General features: G+C 40.4%; 1 protein-coding gene across 1 annotated transcript; it reads left to right on the top strand.

The window, feature by feature from the left end:
• The first annotated feature begins 419 nt into the window (after window positions 1–419).
• PSKH2 (protein serine kinase H2) lies at window positions 420–22716 on the top strand. Its single transcript, XM_005563645.5, has 3 exons — window positions 420–699; window positions 5861–6527; window positions 22165–22716. The coding sequence occupies exons 1-3, from the start codon at window positions 515–517 to the stop codon at window positions 22474–22476; spliced, it is 1164 nt and encodes a 387-aa protein (XP_005563702.1). The 5' UTR covers window positions 420–514; the 3' UTR covers window positions 22477–22716.
• The last annotated feature ends 251 nt before the right edge of the window (window positions 22717–22967 follow it).

Raw genomic sequence — 22967 nt, 5'->3', positions numbered from 1 at the left:
AGTTTTTCTGTCTTAGATGGATTACCCGTAAGATGGTCATGAGGGCCAGACACAGGCCTTTGTCAACTGTTTAATGCAATAGAAGGCAGTGAAGTTCTACTTTAAATATTATAAGCTCTTAGAATTTTAATTGTTCATGTCATCCGAATATGAGCTCAGCGAAAAGTTCTTTAGAGGGACGATATCCTTTATAGAATCGTATAACTGTATATGTTCACTTCCTCAGGTTAGAGATGCAGAAAGTGAAGCCCAGAGAATTAGGCGCAGGCTCTGCCTGCTGGTTGACTTTGCTTTCATCACGTCAGATTACACACACAGACGGTGACCAGCGATGCTCCAGGCATCTCGGTCGTCAGCGGGTATCCTGAGGGCTGTCCGCCTGACCGCGACCCCCCAGTGGGGTTTCTTTCCGAGTGTGCCGCCCCTCACAGCTGCTCTGGGATAAAGGGCGGAGGAACAGAGCTGGCTGCTCCCCGAGTCCCCGGGTCCTGCGAGCGCCGGTCGTGTTGCGGGTATGGGGTGCGGCGCCAGCAGGAAGGTGGTCCCGGGGCCGCCAGCGCTGGCCTGGGCCAAGCACGAAGGTCAAAGTCAAGCCGGCGTCGGAGGTGCGGGGCCACGGCCCGAGGCGGCGGCCCAGGCGGCGCAGAGGATACAGGTGGCTCGCTTCCGAGCCAAGTTCGACCCCCGGGTCCTTGCCAGGTAAAGCGCCACGTGAGGAACTGGCCTGGGACTGGGCTGACAAAGAAAAATCCCTGGCCAAGACCGCCTCAAGGTTTCCTTCAGCTTGACTCAATTTTGGACAGGGTTCTTTCGGATGATAGACCACTGATCTACCCTTCTCTGCCCTTTTAAGATGTAAATCTTCTACAACCCAAGAGTGTCCTTTTCAAGCACCTGGGAGCCATCCCTTTGAAATGTAGTCATCAAGAGAGTCAGGGCCACTGTCTCCCAGTCCCTGTGGGAGGGTAGGAGCCTAACTTCCATTAGGGCCAGGCAGCAAACACAGATCTCATTGACCACCTCTCCCTAACCTTCCCCCATTCTTTTCCACTAGCTCACCCCAGAGCTTAAAAACTTTCTTGCCTTTTCTTTCAAAGGCGTCCATTTCCTTTCCTCTGTTGCAGAAGCCTTGACCCCTATTGCAATAGTCTGGGATAAGCCTTCTTTGCTGTGTTCCATAAGTGCCCAGTACAATTTATCTTTGACATCTCTGAGCAGGGAGTTCAGAGGATGGGAAAAAAGAGAGCAGGAGCAGCAGCAAACAAGGGAAAGAATTCCTGTCTTCAGAGGTGGGGTGTGGGGCTGTGAGAGGACTGCCTACCAACCTCCAGCGTCTGTGGCAGAAGACAGCTTTGCCACCAATATCCTAGGGCTGGGTCCTACCAGACCTGGTGTGTGAAGGATCTTCCACTAAATTCTAAAAATTGGGATTACAGTGAGTGAACTAGAGACACGCCTTTGAGTCAGCCAGGCTTAAGGTCCAGTTCTATCTCTTCTATCATGTACCATTTCGACTATTCCTTAGCTTTTTTCCTTCCTTAGTTTCTGCCTCTGTAAAATGGGAGTATCTATCTCATAAGACTGTTGGCAGCATAATTAAAGTAATACATGCAAATTATGCTGCACAGTGCATGGCACCAGTCCTCCTGTAGACATTAGTGCAATGCTGATTACTGTCTTCATGAAGTACAAATAAGCCCTCGCTATGTAGAAGATTGCAAGTTGGTTGGCCTCCTCAGAGTGTACCATGTTGGACATGTTGGACATTTTGACCAAGTAAATCACAGAATCCCCTTCTCCTCTGTGTGTTTGGGGGCACACAATAATGGGTGGCTCAGCTGGCTTCCCAAGGCACTTCTGGTCCTAGAATTGCACACTCACTTCATCACAGTGCTCTGTCCAGAATCTATGCAGAGCCATTTCCTGGCTCTTTGAGAACTTTTAATGACTCCTGGAGGATTAGTCCAGTGGCTGCTAAGTTTAGAGAAGAATAAAACTGACTAATATGACTGAACTGAATCTGAGTAGGTACAGGGTCTTGTCAAGACTGAATTGGTTAAATAGCATCTCTGGTCATTTGTAGTCAGAGAGTTGATGCTAGTCTGATCTAGTCTTCATCCACCCTCCTCATTCCCAATCCCCGGGTAGACCCAGCCCCATAGAGTGTAAAGGGATCACAGAAGTAGAGGATCTCAACATTACAAGGGCTTCAGAGACTGTAACTCAAGGCTCATCTTTAACCAATGAGTAGTTGAGTTCCCAAAGGTTAAGTGATGACTTGTCCAAGTTAATGGTAGAATTGGGACTAGAACACAGTCATCTTTCTTCTCCATTGTGATTCCATCTATAACTTTTGCAGAAAAGAGATGATAGAATTTAAATATGAGTATATTTACTTTCTTTTTTTTCTTTTTTTTTTTTTTGAGACGGAGTCTCGCTCTGTCTCCCAGGCTGGAGTGCAGTGGCCGGATCTCAGCTCACTGTAAGCTCCGCCTCCGGGTTTACGCCATTCTCCTGCCTCAGCCTCCCAAGTAGCTGGGACTACAGGCACCCGCCACCTCACCCGGCTAGTTTTTTGTATTTTTTTAGTAGAGACGGGGTTTCACCGTGTTCGCCAGGATGGTCTCGATCTCCTGACCTCATGATCCGCCCGTCTCAGCCTCCCAAAGTGCTGGGATTACAGGCTTGAGCCACCGCGCGCGGCTATATTTACTTTCTTGTTGGGAGTTTATTACAATTGTTTCTCTCAAGCAGATTGTGACATTATTATTATTTTCTTGTTTCAAATCTTTATGTTCAAAAATTCCCAGTTTGTATAATAGCAACTGAGGTTAAAGTAATATTTCCAATTTATGTAGTCTCTGGAATGATACAAAATAGCCCCACCTATAAACTGACTTTGAGGCTACTCTTTTAAGAGAGTGGAGGGGTAAAAGTGAAGGAAATGAAAAGACCTTATAGAGGCATTCTTCCCTGTTTGATGTGATTTTTACTTAATATTTTCAATATATATATGATGATTCAGGAATAATATGTATTCGGTGAATGATTCTTTTGTTCAATGTTTATTGCTACTTCTCTGTGCTAGGCACTTTACAAGGTATAATCACGCAAATCATAAAGATGGTCACCGTTCATGGCTGTTGAGGACTCATGAGCAAGGCTGCAGCTGTAAGAATTTGTTATGGGACAAATTGAATAACAATCTGAAGCATTTACTTCCACCACTCTAAATCTTGGCTTAAAGTGTACTGTTTCCTCCAATGCCAAATTACTAGCAATTTTTCAAATATTGGAAATATGAAGGCCCCTTAACAGTATTGAAAAAAGCTTCTTTTATTTGAGCAAAAGAGTGTAGTTCTCAGAAATGGTAGTTTGTTTGATATGATTAATTCTGTGAACAAATGAGTTTGGTGGCAGCTTTGAGGGCATGGCGATAAATTAGCATTTGCAGAGTGCTTTCATCCATAATAGAGGTAATATAAAACTTGGTTGGTCTGCAAAGCAATAGAATTTGAAATGCCTGTGATTATCTTCAAAATCACACTGGGAATGCATGTAAATAAAAAAGCAGAGATGGAAAGGGAAAAGGGGAAAGAATCTATTTAAGATTACTAAATTGCTATCTGTTTTGATAAGGTAATTGGCCAGAAAATTAAGTGCTCTGTGGAGAACAAAGCTGTTTTCTGTAATCTGGTACAGCCAAACGTCATTTTTATTCAATACACACAGGAATATAAAGAACAAACAAGAAGGCAAAGAAAAAAAAACGTTACAGGAAAAATAAGCTCAATAAAAGAAGTAAGACTATTTAAAGAATAGTTTAGTATTTGTATTTGAATCTTCAGTATTGAATATGTGGTATAAAAATGTGCCTTCTCCCTGGGTGCTCCCTGAGTACATTCCATTCTCTGTCATCCTTAGCTAGGAGAGGTTTTATTAAAATGAAGTCTGGGTACAGTGGCTCACATCTGTAATCCCAACACTTTGGGAGGCTGAGGTGGGCAGATCACTTCAGGTCAGGAGTGCAAGACCAGCCTGGCCAACAAGGTGAAACCCCGTCTCTAATCTAAAAAAAATACAAAAATTAGCCGGGCAAGGTGGCGTGCACCTGTAATCCCAGCTACTCAGGAGGCTGAGACAGGAGAATCACTTGAACCCAGGAGGCAGAGGTTGCAGTGAGCCAAGATCATGCCACTGTACTCCAGCTTGGGTGACAGAGCAAGACCATCTCAAAAAAAAAAAAAAAAAAAAAAAAAAAAGAAAAGAAAAGAAAAAGAAAAAAGAAAAGAAAGGAGACCTGTGTTCTAATCCTGACTCTGCAACGATTGGCTAATGTGTTCTTTAAATTTCCTCATTGGTAAAACAAGAAGTTGGATTAAATACCCAACTTTAATATTCTTTCCAGCTGTAAAATAATGATTTTAAGTCTAGCATTTTCTCGACACATCTTAAATATGAGTTAGAGGGCTAAATTTGATAGGATTCCTTTTTAATTTTTTTCTTTTTAATTTTTGAGACAGAAGTATCACTCTGTCACCCAGGCTGGAGTGCAATGGTCTAGTCACAGGCCACTGCAACCTCAAATTCCTGGGCTCAAAGGATCCTCCTGCCTCAGTCCCCCGAGTAGCTGGGGCTATAGCTGTGCATCATGATTGGCTAATTTTTAAATTTGTTATAGAGAAGGGTTCTCACTTTGTTGCTCAGGTTGGTCTCAAACATCTAGGCTCGAGCAATCCTGCCATCTCGGCCTCCCAAAGTGCTGGGATTGCACAATGAGTCACCGTGCCTGGCCAGATTCTTAAATTTTAATAGAGGTTTACACAGATAATTAAAGCTTAAGATCCCTAGCATTTGAAATCTGAGCTGACATCCAGGCCTTTTTTTTCTTCAACTTTTATTTTAAGTTCAGGGATATATGTGCAGGATGTGCAGATTTGTTACATAGGTAAAAGGGTGTTCTTGGCCTTTTTGTGGGATAATTGGTTTACAGATTATTGACATACATTCCATGTTAAAATTCTCTTCACTGCCTAGAGATTCCAAGCGCGGGAATGGGGATGGAGGGAGACTGTGAGAAACTACTGGCTGCAAGGTGGCCATAGCACTACTCCCACCAGACTGCTGAAACCTGCTCTTATAATAGCACAGCTGCATTTACTTCTTCCTTAGTAACAGCTACTGTGTACAAGAAGAGCCTGGGGCTGAGCTCACAGCCAAGCAACACAAAGAAACACACTGTTTATTTATTCTCTGTCTCCTGATATGGGATCCTCTGTCTTTTGAGAAATTATAAACAGGAGTAAGCTTCTACTGTATTCTCCCCGACTTGATTTGTTTGTTGTTGAAGAATGATAAGAACAAGGGCTAGAGGAAGGGAAGAAATTAGTAGAAGGGGGTCTTAACATTCTTGAAACAGTTTTTGTAAAATGCATTTGAAGGGGCTGGATTTGAATCCCATCCATTCCAACCATAATCTGGGGGGCCTTGAGAACTCATTTAACTTCTTTTTAAGTCTGAATTTCCTTATTTGAAAAAGGGGGATATCATTATATTACCCAGCAGGGTTTTAGTACGGATAAGATTTTTAAAAATTGTTGGTATATAATAACTGTATAATAAATGGTAGTTATTGTATTTAAGATTGTCTTTCTACCAACAAATTACCTTTATAGCATTTTCTTCCATTTCGATACAGGATTTGGGGCAACTTTCAAAAATAATAAACACAAGTAATAATTAGCAAAGAAATCTGATGGGAGGAATAGAAGGATAGAAAAAATGATATAAAGCATGGACTTACGTAATTTTGAGAATCATCACTTCTGGGGATAACATGTTTGTTTTTTCTTCCCAACAGATATGATATCAAAGCTCTTATTGGGACAGGTAGTTTCAGCAGGGTTGTCAGGGTAGAGCAGAAGATCACCAAGAAACCTTTTGCAATAAAAGTGATGGAAACCAGAGAGAGAGAAGGTAGAGAATCGTGTGTGTCTGAGCTGAGCGTCCTGCGGCGGGTTAGCCATCGTTACATTGTCCAGCTCATGGAGATCTTTGAGGCTGAGGATCGAGTTTACATGGTAATGGAGCTGGCTACCGGAGGGGAGCTCTTTGATCGACTCATTGCTCAGGGATCCTTTACAGAGCGGGATGCTGTCAGGATCCTCCGGATGGTTGCTGATGGGATTAGGTATTTGCACGCGCTGCGAATAACTCATAGGAACCTAAAGCCCGAAAACCTCTTATACTATCATCCAGGTGCAGAGTCGAAAATTTTAATTACAGATTTTGGTTTGGCACACTCTGGGAACAAAAGCGGTGACTGGACAATGAAGACACTCTGTGGGACCCCAGAGTACATAGCTCCTGAGGTTTTGCTAAGGAAGCCTTATACCAGTGCAGTGGACATGTGGGCTCTTGGTGTGATCACATATGTTTTACTTAGCGGATTCCTGCCTTTTGAAGATGAAAATCAGACAAGGCTTTACAGGAAGATTCTGAAAGGCAAATATAATTATACAGGAGAGGTAAGAGAGCATTATTTTATTTCTATGGTGTTGGTTTAGAGTGGGGTTTCTCCACCTTGCCACTTTTGACATTTAAGACTGGATTCTTTATTGGGGTTGTCCTGTGTGCTGTAGGATGTTTAGCAGCATCCCTGGCCTCTACTCCAAATACCAGTAATGCACCTCCCCCAGTTGTGGGACCCCCCAAATGTCTCCAGACATTGTTAAATGTCCCCTGTGGGGCAAAATCGCCCCTGACTAAGAGCCATTTGACTCAAGATAGCAAGGGCCTCCATTACTAGCTGCCTGTGGTTAGCACATGACACTGACAATCAAGTAGATAAATGAGTTTCTCTGCAGTATTTTTTCTCCAGTCTGTGCAGAGCCGGAGCTGGCTGACTAGACTAATGTGTTCACAGAAGCTCAGCATGACGCTTGGGTGTTTGGCGAGAGATTTTTCTGCCTTAAATCTTGATGATCCAAGCCCTTTTTGTGATGAAGTGTTTTCTCAGCGAAATGTTTAACCTCACAGCTTGTGTAAAATATTTATCCACTGATTAAACTTGAAACTCCCAATGTTCATGAACGTGTTAACTTTTTGTTGTTTTGGGTAGGGAAGGAAAGTTGCCAATGCTTGTGTGTGGGAAGCCTGACAAAATAGGAAATTCAGTTCATGTGCAGCAGATGAGCAAATTTATTTGACTTTTAATTTCTCATAAAGAAAAATACTGATATTTGCTTATACCTACTTAAAACGTAGCATGTATATCTACAGCAACATCTTTGAGCAAAATTAAAGTTAAATAACAAATTTAAATATAATGTTTTCTACATTCTGACAGACCTTTAGTGCCTTATGGTACATGTATAGGTTTTTGCAAACTCATATAAATTGATAAATGAGAACTAAAATTTACACAAGGAAGTAGGAAAGGATGGGAAAAATTCACAGACAATGCAATACCATTGATTATTAAAAGTCTGAAAAATGTCCAGCCTCACTAATGACCAAAGAAATGCAAATGAACACAAAAATGTCTTTTTATTTGTCTTTCAAATTCATAAAGATAAAACAGAAAACAACTAAATTCTACTCATGGCTGCGAAGGGTACTGAGAGAATAGCTCTCTCACTAAGTACTAGTAGAGGACAAATTGTCACAGGTTTCTTGGAAAGTAGTTTGAAAACATGTATCTAGAACTGTATTAGTCCGTTTTCACACTACTGTAAAGAAACATCCAAGACTGGGTAATTTACATTAAAAAAAAAGTTTAGTTGTCTCACAGTTCTGCATGGCTGGGGAGACCTCAGGAAATTTACAATCATGACAGAAGGCAAAGGGGAAGCAAGCTTGGACCTTCTCACATGGCAACAGGAGAGATAAGAGAAGAGGAAAGAGCCCTTTATAAAACCATCAGATCTCGTGAGAACTCACTCACTATCATGAGAATAACATGGGGGAAACTGCCCCATGATCCAATTACCTCCACTTGGTTCCCCTCCTGACACATGGGGACTACAGGGATTACAATTTGAGATGAGATTTGGGTGGGGACACAGAGCCAAACCATATTAAGAACTTTAAAAAACTTATGTATTTTGATCTGATAATTCAACTTGTAAAAATCTAAGTAATCCCAGATGCAGCAAAAGTTTCACTATAAGAGTACTAACCCAAACTGTATTTACAAAAGTAAAAAATTAAAAAGAGTCCTGAGAGAATGTTTGAATAAATTATGGAACATCCATATGATAGAGTATGATAGTCCCCAATTTATGCACATTTAAAAATTGTAATGACATTGGAAAATTTTCACAATATACTGCCAAGTGGAATAAAAGCAGGATATAAACTGTGTATACACTATGATCACATTCATGTGGGAAAATGTTTGCATGGGAAAAGGCTAGGAGGAGATACAATAGAATGTTTACAGGGCTTTTCTCCTGGTATGGAGATTTGGATCATTTTGATTTTCTTTATAGCTTGAGTATCTTTGTATTTCTGTTTTTGTTTTGTTTACAAAGAATACACATTTCTGTTTTGGTTTTATCTGCCACTGCATAACAAATCATCCACAAACCTAGTGGCTTAAAACAATCATCACCTTTTTATGACCCATGAACTTGTGGTTGACGAGGCTCAGCTTGTGACTCTTCTGTACCACATGATGTTGGGTGGGACTGCAGTCATCTGGGGGCTTGACTGGGATGGAATATCCATGAGGGTCCCACTCAAATGTCCGGCATCTTGGTGGGGATGGCTGGAATCTGGGTTCAACTAGATCACTGGGACTCCTAGGACTTTGTCTCTCATTCTCTCTATGCATCTTTGGCTCTCTTTTCCTCCACGGGTTTCTGTATATGCTTTCTCCAGCAGGGCAGCCAGATTTTTTACATGACAGCTGAGGGAAGGGGATATTCCAATAGGGAGCTATGGAAGCTGCCAGTCCTCTTCAAGGCTAAACTTGAAAATAGCACAGATCCATGTCTGCGTCATTCTGTGGTTACTGAGTCCTAGGCCAGCCATGATTCAGTGTTGGGGGGAACTACACAGAGTGTGATATTGGGGTTATGGTCCATGGAGGCCATATTTGGACTAGATATTATAATTATTTTTTAATGTGAAAGAATAATAAACAACATACAATATTGTCTGTTACAAAGTCCTTTTGTTAGGTTTAATTCAGAGAGTTCCTAAGGTCAGTATCCCCAGAAGCAACTCTGAGAAGAGGATTCATGTGCAAGTGATTTATTGTGGAGAGACTCTAGGGGAGACAGATAGGGGAGTGAGGGGAGCAGGACAAGAAAGGCAAAGAGGCCAAGGCCACAGAGGGTAGGCCTTATTCAGCAGGGGAGATATTAATACTTCTCAGCATTGTCCAGAGGCTAATGGGAGGGTTTTCACACCACACCTATCTGTTGGTCACTGGGGTTGGTAATGGTGGTAAATTCTCAGGCCTTCTGAGGTCAAGGCAAAGTGACTCCATGAGCCCCGGGGCAGACTGCTGAAAAAGAGCAGGGGGCTGAGTTTTAGAAGCAAAGCACTTAAAAAGAGGGGTGTGTGCATGCATACAGGAAAGACAGGCCCAGGGTCTAGATGAAGCACTGACAGCATCTCCAGAGTGGGAATTGCAAGGCACCCTCTGTTTCTTGAGGAAATGCCTGCCTATAGCCCCAGAGTACTGACAGCATACACCACAGAGGAGTGTGGCTGCTTGTAATAAAGTTCTGGATTTAGATTATCTTCATTTTCTTCCCCATGTCTGTCAGGAACTCATGTCCAGCATATTAACATTTCTTTTGATATCACAAAGTGTCTTAGTCAGCGCAGGCTGCCATAATAAAATACCACAGGCTTGGTGGCTTAATTACTTGGAGGCCTCATCTCCAAATATAGCCACACTGGGGGTTAGGGCTCAACAGATAATTTTGAGAGAATAAAATACTCAGTCCATACTACCAAGGAATCATATATTGGTAGACTCAGAAAATATCATCATGTTTTCATTTGTCATCATATTATTGTATATTTAACATCTATTGCCAATCTAGTAATTGCTAATTGTACTGATTTTATTTAAAACCAGGTGACCATTGTAGGGTAAAGAGAATTTTCCTTCCCTTTCTTCTGAATATAATTTGAATCTATAAGACCAACTGACAATAGGCAGATTAACAGGAGAAGATGTATGCAAATTTATTTCTGTGCACAGGAGCCACACAAAAGATGAGACTTAAAGAAGGGCCAAATGCGTGAAGTTTTTATACTGTATAGAACGGAATAGAGAATTGGAGTCTGGAGACAGGTTGTGGGAGGGAGAGGGGAGCAAAGGCATGCTGAGCAACGGCTGTCTTGTTTTGCAGATGGTGTCTCTCAGGTAGCAGCTCTCAGAAAGAATAGATGGAATCCAGTGGTGACAGTTTCCCTGTTGGAGCTTTAATAGTGTCAGATATTTCCTATGAGTGAATCTTTCCTAGTTCAGGATAAGGCTGATAAGGGGTCTCAGAGAAATCCTGTTTACATCCACTGTTTACTTTGCTAATGTAGATTTCCTCTACAGATGCAAATCTTCTCCACAAAAGGACAGTCATTGCTGTGTCTGCAGCCCCTCTAAAGAGCCATCTCAAAATATGCCAAAGAAGTATATTTTGGTGGATATATTTTGGTTTCCCATATCATCAAGTCTGGAAGCATAGATGTGGTAGACAGAATAATGGCCCACCAAAATGTCCACGCCCTAATACCCAGAACCTGTGATTGTTACCTTATGTGGTAAAAGAGAATTTGTAGATGTGATTAAGTTAAAACTCTTGAGATTGGGAGATTATTCTGGATAATCTGGGAGGCCCAACATGGTCACAAGTTTCTTTATAGTACGGAGACAAGTGGGTCAAAGCTAGAGAGAAGAGATATGACTATGGAAACAGGTTGAAGTGATGTGCCTTTGAAGGTGGAGAGAGGGGTCATGAGGTAAGGAATAAGGACAGTCTCTAGGAGCTGGAAAAAGCAAGGAATGCATTTTCTCCTAGAGCCTCTGGAAGGAACACAGCTCTGGTGACAGTTTGATGCTAGCCCATAAGACCCATTTTAGACTTCTGATTTGCAGAACTGTAAAGTAATAATTCACATTTTTAAAAAAGGTTTTCTTTTGCCTATAACTGAAATTCCAGATATGACACATGTATAAATCACTTATTTTTCCCAGAATTCAGGTATAAAAATCAAATTAAATAGGTCGGGCATTGTGGTGCACACCTGTAACCCCAAAACTTTGGGAGGCCAAAGCAGGCGGATTGCTTGAGCTCAGGAGTTCTAGACCTGCCTGGGCAACACGGCAAAACATTATCTCTACAAAAAATACAAAAAGTTAGCCAGGCATAGTGATGTGTGCCTGTAGTCCAAGCTATTCTGGAGACTGAGAGGGGCAGATTGCTTGAGCCTGGGAGGTCTAGGTTGCAGTAAGCTAAGATTGCAACACTGCACTCCAGCCTGGGTGACAGAGTGAAACCCTGTCTCAAATAAATAAATAAATGAAATAAAATAAATTGGATGAAAACTTCCAGAGATTTATGTGGTATACCTCTTATGGTGAAGGGGAGTGATGTGTTTAATATAAATACTAAATATTATACTAGTATCTAACAGAGCCATACTCTAGCTCCACCCATATATAAGTAAAAATTAGCCAAAATACTAATGTTTAACTTTTTTGGATTTTGTTTTGAAATATATTCTTTTTCATGAAATCTGCAATGGTCATTCCACTTCTGTCGTTCTTTCCCTTTTCCGAATACCGTTTAGAATTACAATTAATTTCATTTGTTCTAATTTAATCTGGTTGCTATAGGTTGTTGCTTTAAGACATTATAAGCTCCTTAAAGGCTGAGATACTGCCATATTTTCTCTGTGTGTTCAATAAGACATCTAAACGGAATAAGCATGGAGAATGCATTCAATTACAAATAAATTGCTTTTGAAAAGTATTAAAAGTTTCTGATTTATAACTGCATGAGTAAATGTATCTCAAATATAACTGTTTTGAACACAGCCTAGAATTTCTGACTTATAGTTAGGTAGATTATTAGATAATTAACATCTTTAATTGCTGAATGTATTAGATCCATTCTGGAACATGTAGATGGTCTGAAAGGCTACATTTACCATATTCACTGGGTTTTGCAGGGTAGGCGTGGGCTTTCCCTTTTCTAGTTGCTTTCTGCAATGCTGGAGGAGCAGCCAGGGTAGACAGGTACAGCAGATGGTGGAGAAGGGATGGAAGAGAGCAAAGATTTCCTCCCCAGTGTGCAAGGAAGGCCTTCATTTATCTGCTTGATTGCCAGTGCCATCACAATGGCTCTTGGATGGTGGCAGAGCTCGTGCTTGAGACACTAAGTAAAGGACTCATCATGGAGACCATTTGAAGACATGTTTATGTGGTCCTCACCCCTTCCTTCTGGTCAGGCCTTCCTCGTGCCAGAAATTTTGTTCAGCTCTGGGAATAACCCCATAAAAATTGCTCAGTGTCTCTGCTTTTAGGAGCCTGATGGTCTTGGCTGAGAGATCAAGTATGATTATGTATCTCTTCTACTATAAGTGCTTTAATACAAGTGGGAACAAAGCCTCAAAGTTCACAGGGGCAATGGAAGAAAATCTATCATTTCTTAGGAAAATTGGGTCAGGGTCCAGGAAAAGGGCCACATCTGTGCTATCTTGGAGGAAGGGTAGGAATTTCTGGAAGGAAGAAGATTCCAAATAGGCAGAATATATGCAAAAGCATATAAGGGAATACACTAACTAGTAAAATGTAAAAACTTTAGGCCAGGAGCAGTGGCTTATGCCTGTAATCCCAGCACTTTGGGAGGCCGAGGCGAGCAGATCACGAGGTCAAGAGATCGAGACCATCTGGCCAACATGGTGAAACCTCGTCTCTACTAAAAATACAAAAATTAGCTGGGTGTGATGGCGCGTACCTGTAATCCTAGCTACTCAGGAAGCTGAGGCAGGAGAATTGCTCCAACCCAGGAGGCGGAGGATGCAGTAAGCCAAGATTGTGCCACTGCACTCCAGACACTGCACTCCAGCCTGGTGACAGAGTGAGACTCTTTCTCAAAAACACAAAAACAAAAATAAAAACAAACAAACAAAAAACTTTAGAGCTCAGATGCATGCATATGTGAGTGTGTGTGTGTGTGTGTTTGTACATGCATGCATATTGATATAAGTATTTTGAAAAACTATGTAATATGATAAAGAACACAATCTGGGCCAGGCATGGTGGCTCATATTTATAATCCCAGTGCTTTGGGAGGCTGAGGTGAGAGGATCACTTGAGCCCAAGAGTTCAAGGCCAGCCTGGGCAACATAACAAGACTCCATCTCCACAAAAAACATTTTTTTAAAATTAGGTGGGCATGGTGGCATGTGCCTATAGTCCTAGCCACTTGAGAGGCTGAGTCAAGAGGATCATGGCTGCAGCGAGCTATGATCACACCACTGTACTCTAGTCTTCTGGATAACAGAGTGAGACCTTCTCTCTAAACAAGAACAACAACAAACAAACCAAACAAACAAAAAAAATCCATGATCTGGAACAAGACTGGCTGGATTCCACTACCAGCTCTGCAATTTACTAACTCTATAACTTTGGACATTAAAAAATTTTCTGTATCTCAGTTTCTGCATTTGTGAAATGGTAATCATGGTGGCACCTACCTAACAGGGTTGTTGTGAAGATCAATTGAGCTAATAGATTTAGGTGCTGAGACTATTTTCACATGCTACTATGTACAGAGTTAGTGCTATATATATGTTCATTATTTTTGTTATTGTTACTATTAACTTGGGAGACTGGGACTGAAAGTTTGAATTTTGCATAAGTAAGTGATTAGTTTTATGGCTTTTTTCTGCAGTACAAACTTCATTTATCAAGTGCACCTTTTAAATCTTTTACATGGAATAGTGAAGAAAGGTTGGTGTTAGAATTTTAATATTAATGATTAATTACAAGAATTCTCACCAATGAGTTGTGAATCATATATTATTGTCTAATTATATTCCACTGTATCACAGTCATGTTTTTTTGGTGAGCAATACACTGATTTTTTAAAAAGGAGTCTTACAACCATATTAGCCAGCTGACAAGGACAGACAGTGGTATTAAAAACATTTTTTTCTTTTTTGAGAGACAAGGTCTCACTCTGTCACCCAGCAGGCTGGAGTGCAGTGGCGTGATCATAGCTCACTGCAACCCCAAATTCCCTGGGCTCAAGCAATCTTCTCACCTCTGCTTTCAGAGTAGCTGGAACTATAGGTATGTGCCATGCACAGCTCATTTAAAAAAAAAAAATGTTTTGCAGAGATAGGGCCTCATTATATTGCCCAGGCTGGTCCTGAACTCTTGGTCTCAAGTGATCCTTCTGCCTTGACCTCCTGAGTTGCTGGGATTACAGATGTGAACCACAGTACCTGGCCTAAAAACATATATATGTATATATATTTTAAAATCCCGCATGGATATTGATAGAAAATGGTCCCTATCTACTTAGGTTCATCTATGATTCTCACACTGTTAGGAAAAACTTTTGCTGATATTCTCTTTTAGAAGTAACATGTCTGATTGATTAAGCTCATTTTCATCAGCCATGATCCCAATTTTGTTCTGTCTCCTTTTCTCCACCAATTTCTCTTATTCTCTTGTTCTCCATTCAGGTTATTAAGTAGGAAAAAAGGAAACAAAAGCAGAACCTTCAGTATTTTAATTCTCTTTCCATCATGACTAGAATTCTTGGAATGAATACTCTACCATATTTCAGATAGGTCTGCTAAGCCTTAATTCCTGTAATTTGTTTCCCATTCCTATGATTTAGTTCCTAAATACTTATGCTCACCAAAAAATGTGGTGCTTAACAGTTTTTAATGATATTTTTACTTTAAAAGTTATTTTATAGAAAATAATTTTAGTGGTTTTAAATCTTACAAAAGTAAATTCATTTTCTGCTCTATCACTTTCTTCGTCTCTTCGCTGACTTGCCTTAAACTGAATGGATATAAACCTTCATCTCTTAAACTCAATCACAGACAATAACGTTTCTAGGAAGGGAAATGATGGTGGTGCATTTTGTTTTGACTGTGTAGATTTCACCTTGCATTAGTGATTAGAGTATAAACGTAACTATGCTGTCTGCTTCCTTGATTAGGTTGCATCTTGACCTTGGTATCATCAGTGGAATTCACAGAGTTGAGAGGAAAGGAACTATTTGAGTAAAGTTTCCAGAAACTGACTTAATATTAATACTATGTTTATATTATATTTTATTAGCTTTATACTGCAAGAACTAGTTATAAATAATAAACACATTATTCTATATGTTTATACTATAAGCACTAGTTATGAATAATAAATGTATATTATGCATAGAAGAATGAGTCATCTGTTGATTTGGGATTCAAAGGCCAATTTTTAAAAAAATTATTTTGGCCACTCTTGTGTTGTTTTTTCTTTGGAGAAAATGGAACACCCCTCTTGTTAACTTCTGGTGCTTTGAAAAATAGTAGGTGCTCAAAAAACTGCAACTGTCCCCAATTTTACTTAAATTTAGTGTTTTCCTTATGAGTAAAGAAATGGAAGCATTCCTTCTCTCAAAGCAGAACCCCTTCACGCACAAAAATATCCTCTTTATGAGCCTAGTGTAAGATTAATTAACCTTCCATTTTAAAATTAAATGGTACCTGTGACTTGTGAGTATGTATTCACTCTTCCCAGAGTTTACAAATGCCCCAGCAGACAGAGCATTCTGACATAATTAGTCAACGCTTTTCCTTCTGCAGTTTCATTTTTGGCAAGATAAAGCATTAAAAATCTGCTTTGTAGATTGAGAAATAAAGAAATAAAAATATTAAATATCTATGACAAAAATGATGTATGGAATCTTCTGCTCCCTGAGAGGTGGAAGAGTAATTTTTGCCGTGTCTACTACTAACACAGTCATGCAGAGTAATCAGTTTGGGGCATATTTACGTAACTTTTTTTTTTTTTTTTTTTTTTGAGACGGAGTCTTGCTCTATCGCCCAGGCTGGAGTGCAGTGGCCGGATCTCAGCTCACTGCAAGCTCCGCCTCCCGGGTTTACGCCATTCTCCTGCCTCAGCCTCCCGAGTAGCTGGGACTACAGGCGCCCGCCACCTCGCCCAGCTAGTTTTTTGTATTTTTTTAGTAGAGACGGGGTTTCACCGTGTTAGCCAGGATGGTCTCCATCTCCTGACCTTGTGATCCGCCCGTCTCGGCCTCCCAAAGTGCTGGGATTACAGGCTTGAGCCACCGCGCCTGGCCTACGTAACATTTATTTGCAAAGCCTTGAGTTAAATTCTACAAAGACCAGACACTAATGTTCAAAGAAGGAAGGAAAATTCATCAGAAGGTTGTCACGAGTAGAAATTTTTAATAAAACTTAGGATTTTTGTGGAGATAAATGCGACAATGAGTTCTTCTAGTGCAAGGAATTGAAGGATAGCTTATTTATTTATTTTTTAAAAATAGAGATATTTGTAGCTTTTAAAAAATTATTTAATGAAATCCACTGATAAGTACCCTATACTTCAAGAGCTCTATATTTAGCAAATTGCAACATTAATTACAATCTTAAATTCAAAGGTTTGCATCTAGAATTTTAGGGACTGGGTCTATGTTGTGTGTGTGTATATGTGTATAGTGTTTAGCTTTTTAATACTTTTTGTTTCTTTGTATTTTGAGACAGGGTCTTGCTCTGTCACCCAGGCTGGTTACTGTGGTATGATCACAGTTCACTGCAGCCTCAACCTCCTGGGCTTAAGTGACCCTGCCACCTCAGCCTCCAGAGAAGCTGAGACTAGAGGTGCGCATCACCACACTAAACTAATTTTTGTATTTATTGTAGAGACAATGTCTCACTGTGTTACCCAGGTTGGTCTTGAACTCTTGGGCTCAAGTGGTCCTTCTGCCTTGGCCTTCCAAAATGCTGGGATTTCTGGCATGAGCCACCACTCCTGGTCCTAATAAGTATTTTTAATAATGATTCTTTGTGGGCATTTATGCAAAGGAACTGAGAAATATTAAAGCGTTGACTAGTTGTAGGACTGTTAGTCATTTTTAAACCAGTTACCTAGTTAGCTTTTGGATATTTACTAATCTCTTTCACAAGATATTAAATTAGCCCCACTAATTTGTGTTCATAAAAAAGAAGAGAATGAAAATATTGATCTTGAATATATGACTCTTGTCTCCCGGAAGAGGAGCCACCAATCTCCATGGGATTCCTGGGACTCATGGTAAGGAGGAGAGATAGGGGAACCATAGTACACAAAGTGATGGGTGATCCCTAGATAAAGAGAAACCTGAACAGAACATTTAATTTGGAAACTGATGCAGAAAACTGGAGAGGGAAGGGTCTGACTACCAGACCACGGAAGGCAACTCAAAGGAAGAAGAGGACAGAATAGGAGGGAGTTGGAGAACAGAGCCAGCGAGCGGCAAGTTGGGGAGATGGGTTAGAGAGTCACCACTGAGAGGAAGTTAGAGAAATCGTGCTGGAGATGAGTCCAGCAAGGTCCTCGCCAGGGCAGGTCAGGCTGTGTTGTGCGACGAGAGCCAGACTCTTTTAAAGGGCCTGGATGTGGGCAAGCAGTAGAGGAAAATTGTTCATCAAAAAACTGGAAAGCAGTAAACTATAATCATTTTTTACTTCTCTGAAGGTGAGAGTCAAGATATCTAGAGCATGTAAGATACCATCCCTCTGAATTCCTTTGAATCCTTTAAAGCTAATAAGTAGTGCAGTTGCTGGTATAAGTTTCAGTTTTGTGCCTGTTTTGGGTTACTGTTGTTTTACACGGTGAAGCCAATCTCTATTGGAAAAGACAGAAAAATAAGCAAAGAACCAGATGAAGAAAATAGAAAGGGGGAAAAAAAGCCCTGAAATATCCACAAATGTTACAATTTACTTGCAACTAAATTAATTTAATGATCTTGGGATAAAATAAAGTTCTCCTTTTCTTTGTAACATGGTTCATCACCTCTTAACACATAACTTTTTTTTGAGGGTGCACATTTATCATGCTATCGCGAGTGGAACTGGTTTGAGAATTATTGGATAATTTTCATATTCCAGTTCTCTAAGTTCAGTTAGTTAATCTGTCCACAAAAGAACTGAGGAAGGAGTTAAGGTGTAAGGATTTAATACAAACAAGAACAACAGTAACAATATTTACAGGTTGAAAATCATTTTTCACATCCTTGGTCTAATTTGGTCCTAATGACAATCTCATGAAGGAGATATGATGATCCCCATTTTTCTGACAAGGAAACTGAGACCCTGAGGTGGCAGAGCTGTGTGTGGTCAGACAGCCTGTCTAGTCCAGATCCACTGACCTCATGCTTTTTCCACAGTAAGATGGGTTAGCAGTGGGGCTCGGGGCCGTGTCTACCTGAGACTGTCGAGAAACGCCAAACAAAGAGGAATTTTGAAGCAAAGAGTGGAGATGGCCAAATTTGGGAGGAGAAATTATAAGGAAAGCTTATTGGACATCAAGTGGATGGGAAAGCTGGTGAAAAGACTAAATGATGTTGTCAGGTGACAGCTGGTCCATAGTGGGTATTCGATTCAAGCTATGGTTTCGTAGTTGTTTTTGGTTATATAGCACTATTAGTTAAACATCTGGGGGCATGCATACTCCATTTTTATTCATTAATAGATATGTACATATATGTATATTAGTCTATTTTATACTTTACTAAACAGATGAAAATCGATTTTAGATTAATAAAAGAAAAATGAAATAGTTCATTTTCTTTCCGTAGCTGCCCTTTTCTAATACGAAATGTGAAGTTGACTCCTAGATACTCTCCAGTTGTTCTTTATGGCTCAGGAATTCTGCAATTTATAACTCATGTTTGAATAATAAGCTTTGGCTGAAGAACTTTTTTTCCAGTTACTTTATTTTCTGCAACTGCATTTTAATGTACAATCATTTGGGGTCATCTTAATAAGCTCTCCATAAACCTTGCTGCACATATTTTATATTCTTTCAGAAAGATTCAGTTGCTTGTCTTAAAATGTTCCAGAGGAGCCATCTAATTTAACCTTCATTTAAATAGTCTTGAGCTCAGATAAATGTGTCTGGGTTCAGGGCCAAATAGATGTCTAGCCAGAACCAGAGGGCATGGCATTGTGAGTGTCAGCCACTGATGTGCTTTTTCTAGACTTGCAGAGGTTATACTTTATTTTTCCTGTGTTTGAGTATTTATCAGATATGCTCATTTATTTTATGACTTTTATTTCTGGGATAAATATTTCTCATGTCTCATTTACCTAAATACACTGAAGGAAAAAAAAGAAGAGTTCCTTTACTGGTTTCTTATTCAAATTCTGGATTAAGGTTGGGGGGAGTGGTTCATGCCTGTAATCCTAACACTTTGGGCGGCCGAGGCGGGCGGATCATCTGAAGTTAGGAGTTTGAGACCAGCCTGGCTAACGTGGTGAAACCCTGTTTCTACAAAAATACAAAAATTACCTGGGCTTGGTGGCACATGCCTGTAATCCCAACTAGTTGGAAGAGTGAGGCACGAGAATCGCCTGAACCCGGCGGGGGGAGGTTGCAGTGAGCCAAGATCGTGCCACTGCACTCCAGCCTGGGCGACACAGTGAGACACCATCTCAAAAACAAACAAACAAACAAATTCTGAGTTAAGTTGGCGTGGGTGGGGGTAGCAGTGGGCCTGTAGTCACATTTACTTGGGAAACTGAGGCAGGAGGATGGCTTGAGACCAGGAGTTCAAGTCCAGCCCGGGCAACATAACAAGACCCCATCTCTAAAAAAACAAACAAATTAACAAAAAACAAAACCTAGAGTTAATAGGGTGCGCAGAGATTGGAGAGTGTGGTGTCTATGTATGGACTCTGATTTATCCTTACACAAGGGCAAAGACAATACATAGAAGGATTCCCTTGTCTTTCCTTGGAAACACCATCTTTTAAAAACACTCATCAACTAGAAAGTATATTTGAGATACAGCAAACGTACAGGCAATTTTCTCAATGTTTCTCTTTTGTAGAGGACAAAGGATACTAAACTGCAGTGTTTTCCAGGTATGTGGTATCTGCTGGTAGTGTCAACCTAAAGGATGAGGCTGAGGCACAAAATATAATTTTTAAGAGCTTGTGTGATCAGGCCAAAGTGAGGACAGCTGCTCTGGAAAACGTCCTAACTTCTGTGAGGCGTGTGCTCTTCGGTCTGGGCTGATACAAAGTTGTTTGAGAGGAATTAACACTGGTTTACAGAAATAACATTGATTAGTGATTGGCTATGTTGTTGAACTGCAGGGTATGAGTGATGGTGTCCAACCTATGGCACTTTATGGCTACTTGGTGTTAGTTAGTGTAGAGCCCACATAGCAAGTGGCTTCAGGAGGTAATTATTTAGCTCAAGAGGGGAATGAGAAGTGAAGGCTGTTATATTTCAGTGCCTTTCTTGGCCTGATAATTTAAAGGGGCTTGCATTCCTCAGATTAAATGTTTCTTTTCTTTCTCAGCAGATAATGCAGAAAGCAAATTTGAGTATAAAGCAACAGTCTTCTTATCCCCATGCTCACAAATGCCACAATGAAGTGCTGCTATTGTACTTAAAGTATATGTAATTGCTGTAAACACTGCCACAATAAATCCCTGAAATAGGAACTACTTAGCTGTGCATATTGTACTGTGTCATCGCTGTTACATGTCGAATCTATTTGTAGTCAAATCTATTTTAATCTATTTATTACATGTTGACTCTATTTGTTCCCAGCTGACTGGGAACAGTGAGGGCCCAGTGTGTTTGAGGAAGTGCACTTCACTTCATTCCCTCCTTTCCTTCCTTCCTTCCTTCCTTCCTTCCTTCCTTCCTTCCTTCCTTCCTTCCTTCCTTCCTTCCTTCCTTCCCTCCTTTTCTCTCTTTCTTTTCCTTCCTTCCTCTTTCTTTCTTTCTTTCCTTCTTTCTTTCCTTCTTTCTTTCTTTCTTTCTTTCTTTCTTTCTTTCTTTCTTTCTTTCTTTCTTTCTTTCTTTCTTTCTTTCTTTTTCTTTCTTTTCTTTCTTTCTTTTCTTTCTCTTTCTTTCTTTCTCTCTTTCTTTCTTTCTTTCTTTCTTTCTTTCTTTCTCTTTCTTTCGTTTCTTTTCTCTCTTTCCCTCTCTCTGCCTCTCCCCTCCCCTCCCCTCCCCTCCTCTCTCCTCTCCTCTCCTCTCCTCTTCTCTTCTCTTCTCTTCTCTTCTCTTCTCTTCTCTTCTCTTCTCTTCTCTTCTCTTCTCTCTCCTCTCTCTCTCTCTCTCCCTCTCTCCTTCTCCTCTTTCTTTCTTTTGAGAGACAGGGTCTCACTCTGTCATCCAGGCGGAAGTGTGGTGGTGCCATCATAGCTCACTGCAGCCTTGAATGTCTATGCGCAAGGAATCGTCCCACCTCAGCTTCCTGAGTAGTTGGGATTACAAACATGTGCCAGTGTGCCTGGCTAATTTTTACATTTTCTGTAGAGATGGGGTCTTGCTGTGTTGCCCAGGCTGGTCTCAAGCTCCTGGACTCAAAAGATCCTTCTTCCTCAGCCTCCCAAAGTGCTGGGATTACAGACGTGAGCCACTGTGCCTGGCTCAGAGCAAGCTTTCAAAGGGAGGGGAAAGCTGATGATTTCTCAATCCATTCCACTTTCCCCTTCTACTCCTTCTCATTCTTGAAGTCACAGGAACTCTGTGAGATGACCACAATGTTGCACACATTGACCTGATGTTGACATAGTTCATAAAAGACAGCTGCTTTGCCTTGTCCAGCTCCTGTAAGTGCAGTATGGGAACTCGTATTGATAACAACAGCACAATGGACAGATTTCTGAGAAGGTTTTCTCACTCATTGGACAGAGTTTGGAAGATAATTTCTGTGTTTGTGTTTGTCTTTTTCTTCTGTGAAAGTTTTTTCTTTTCCTCCCTCAAAAGTGGTTGTTTAGTTCCTCTATGTATGTAATGACACAGTATTAAAATTGCTTATTCGAAAAAGTTTTTTTGGATTTGATTGACATTAATCTATGTAATTAAGAATAGGGTTCTTTGTGTTTGTGTATATTTCTATTTTGTTGATTTTATTCTAACTTATTTATTTTTGTTCTCAGCCTTGGCCAAGCATTTCCCACTTGGCAAAGGACTTTATAGACAAACTACTGATTTTGGAGGCTGGTCATCGCATGTCAGCTGGCCAGGCCTTGGACCATCCCTGGGTGATCAACATGGCTGCAGGGTCTTCCATGAAGAATCTCCAGAGGGCCATTTCCCGAAACCTCATGCAGAGGGCCTCTCCCCACTCTCAGAGTCCTGGATCTGCACAGTCTTCTAAGTCACATTATTCTCACAAATCCAGGCATATGTGGAGCAAGAGAAACTTAAGGATAGAAGAATCGCCACTATGTGTGTCTGCACTTTTGTAAGCAGATGACCTCTAAAACCATTTTGGCCTATTTTAGGACCATTTCATCATGATTAGGGCACCCTCAAGTTCCAAGGACATGGGACTCCGTGGTATTGTTGATACTGTTGACCTTGACTTTTGACATTTTCTTGTTCTATAATTTTTCCTATACCTATATTCATTTTCCCAAAATATACTGCTGCAAACGATTAATAGTTTAGTAAATACTAGTTATGTTTAGATAACTGGAAACAATAAATAGATGAGAAAAACTTTAAAGTATTTAATGGATTAAATAAAAGATAATACTATAGGAATAAGGGATTGTATGTGAGCATGGTGAATCAGAGATATAGCAGGAATAGTTAGATATGGGAACATATGTCTTTATCCTGAAATCACTGATTTTTACCTAAGCCCCAGTATACAGTGTTAACTAGGTAACACTCAAGGTAGTTATAAATGGCTGTTAATTTCATATTTAGTGTGCAAATATTTATGAAAAATTAT

Source organism: Macaca fascicularis, chromosome 8 (assembly GCF_037993035.2).
Source record: "Macaca fascicularis isolate 582-1 chromosome 8, T2T-MFA8v1.1".
Classification (NCBI taxonomy): domain Eukaryota; kingdom Metazoa; phylum Chordata; class Mammalia; order Primates; family Cercopithecidae; genus Macaca; species Macaca fascicularis.
The sequence above is the reverse complement of the archived record's forward strand: the minus strand, read 5'-3'. Positions and strand labels throughout refer to the sequence as shown.

Excerpts from the sequence above, each read along its gene's own strand:
- PSKH2 (XM_005563645.5), top strand. The coding sequence starts at position 515 with ATGGGGTGCGGCGCCAGCAGGAAGGTGGTCCCGGGGCCGCCAGCGCTG. Across the intron at positions 700-5,860 it reads GACCCCCGGGTCCTTGCCAG|ATATGATATCAAAGCTCTTA; the intron begins GTAAAGCGCCAC and ends TCTTCCCAACAG. Across the intron at positions 6,528-22,164 it reads AATATAATTATACAGGAGAG|CCTTGGCCAAGCATTTCCCA; the intron begins GTAAGAGAGCAT and ends TTTTGTTCTCAG.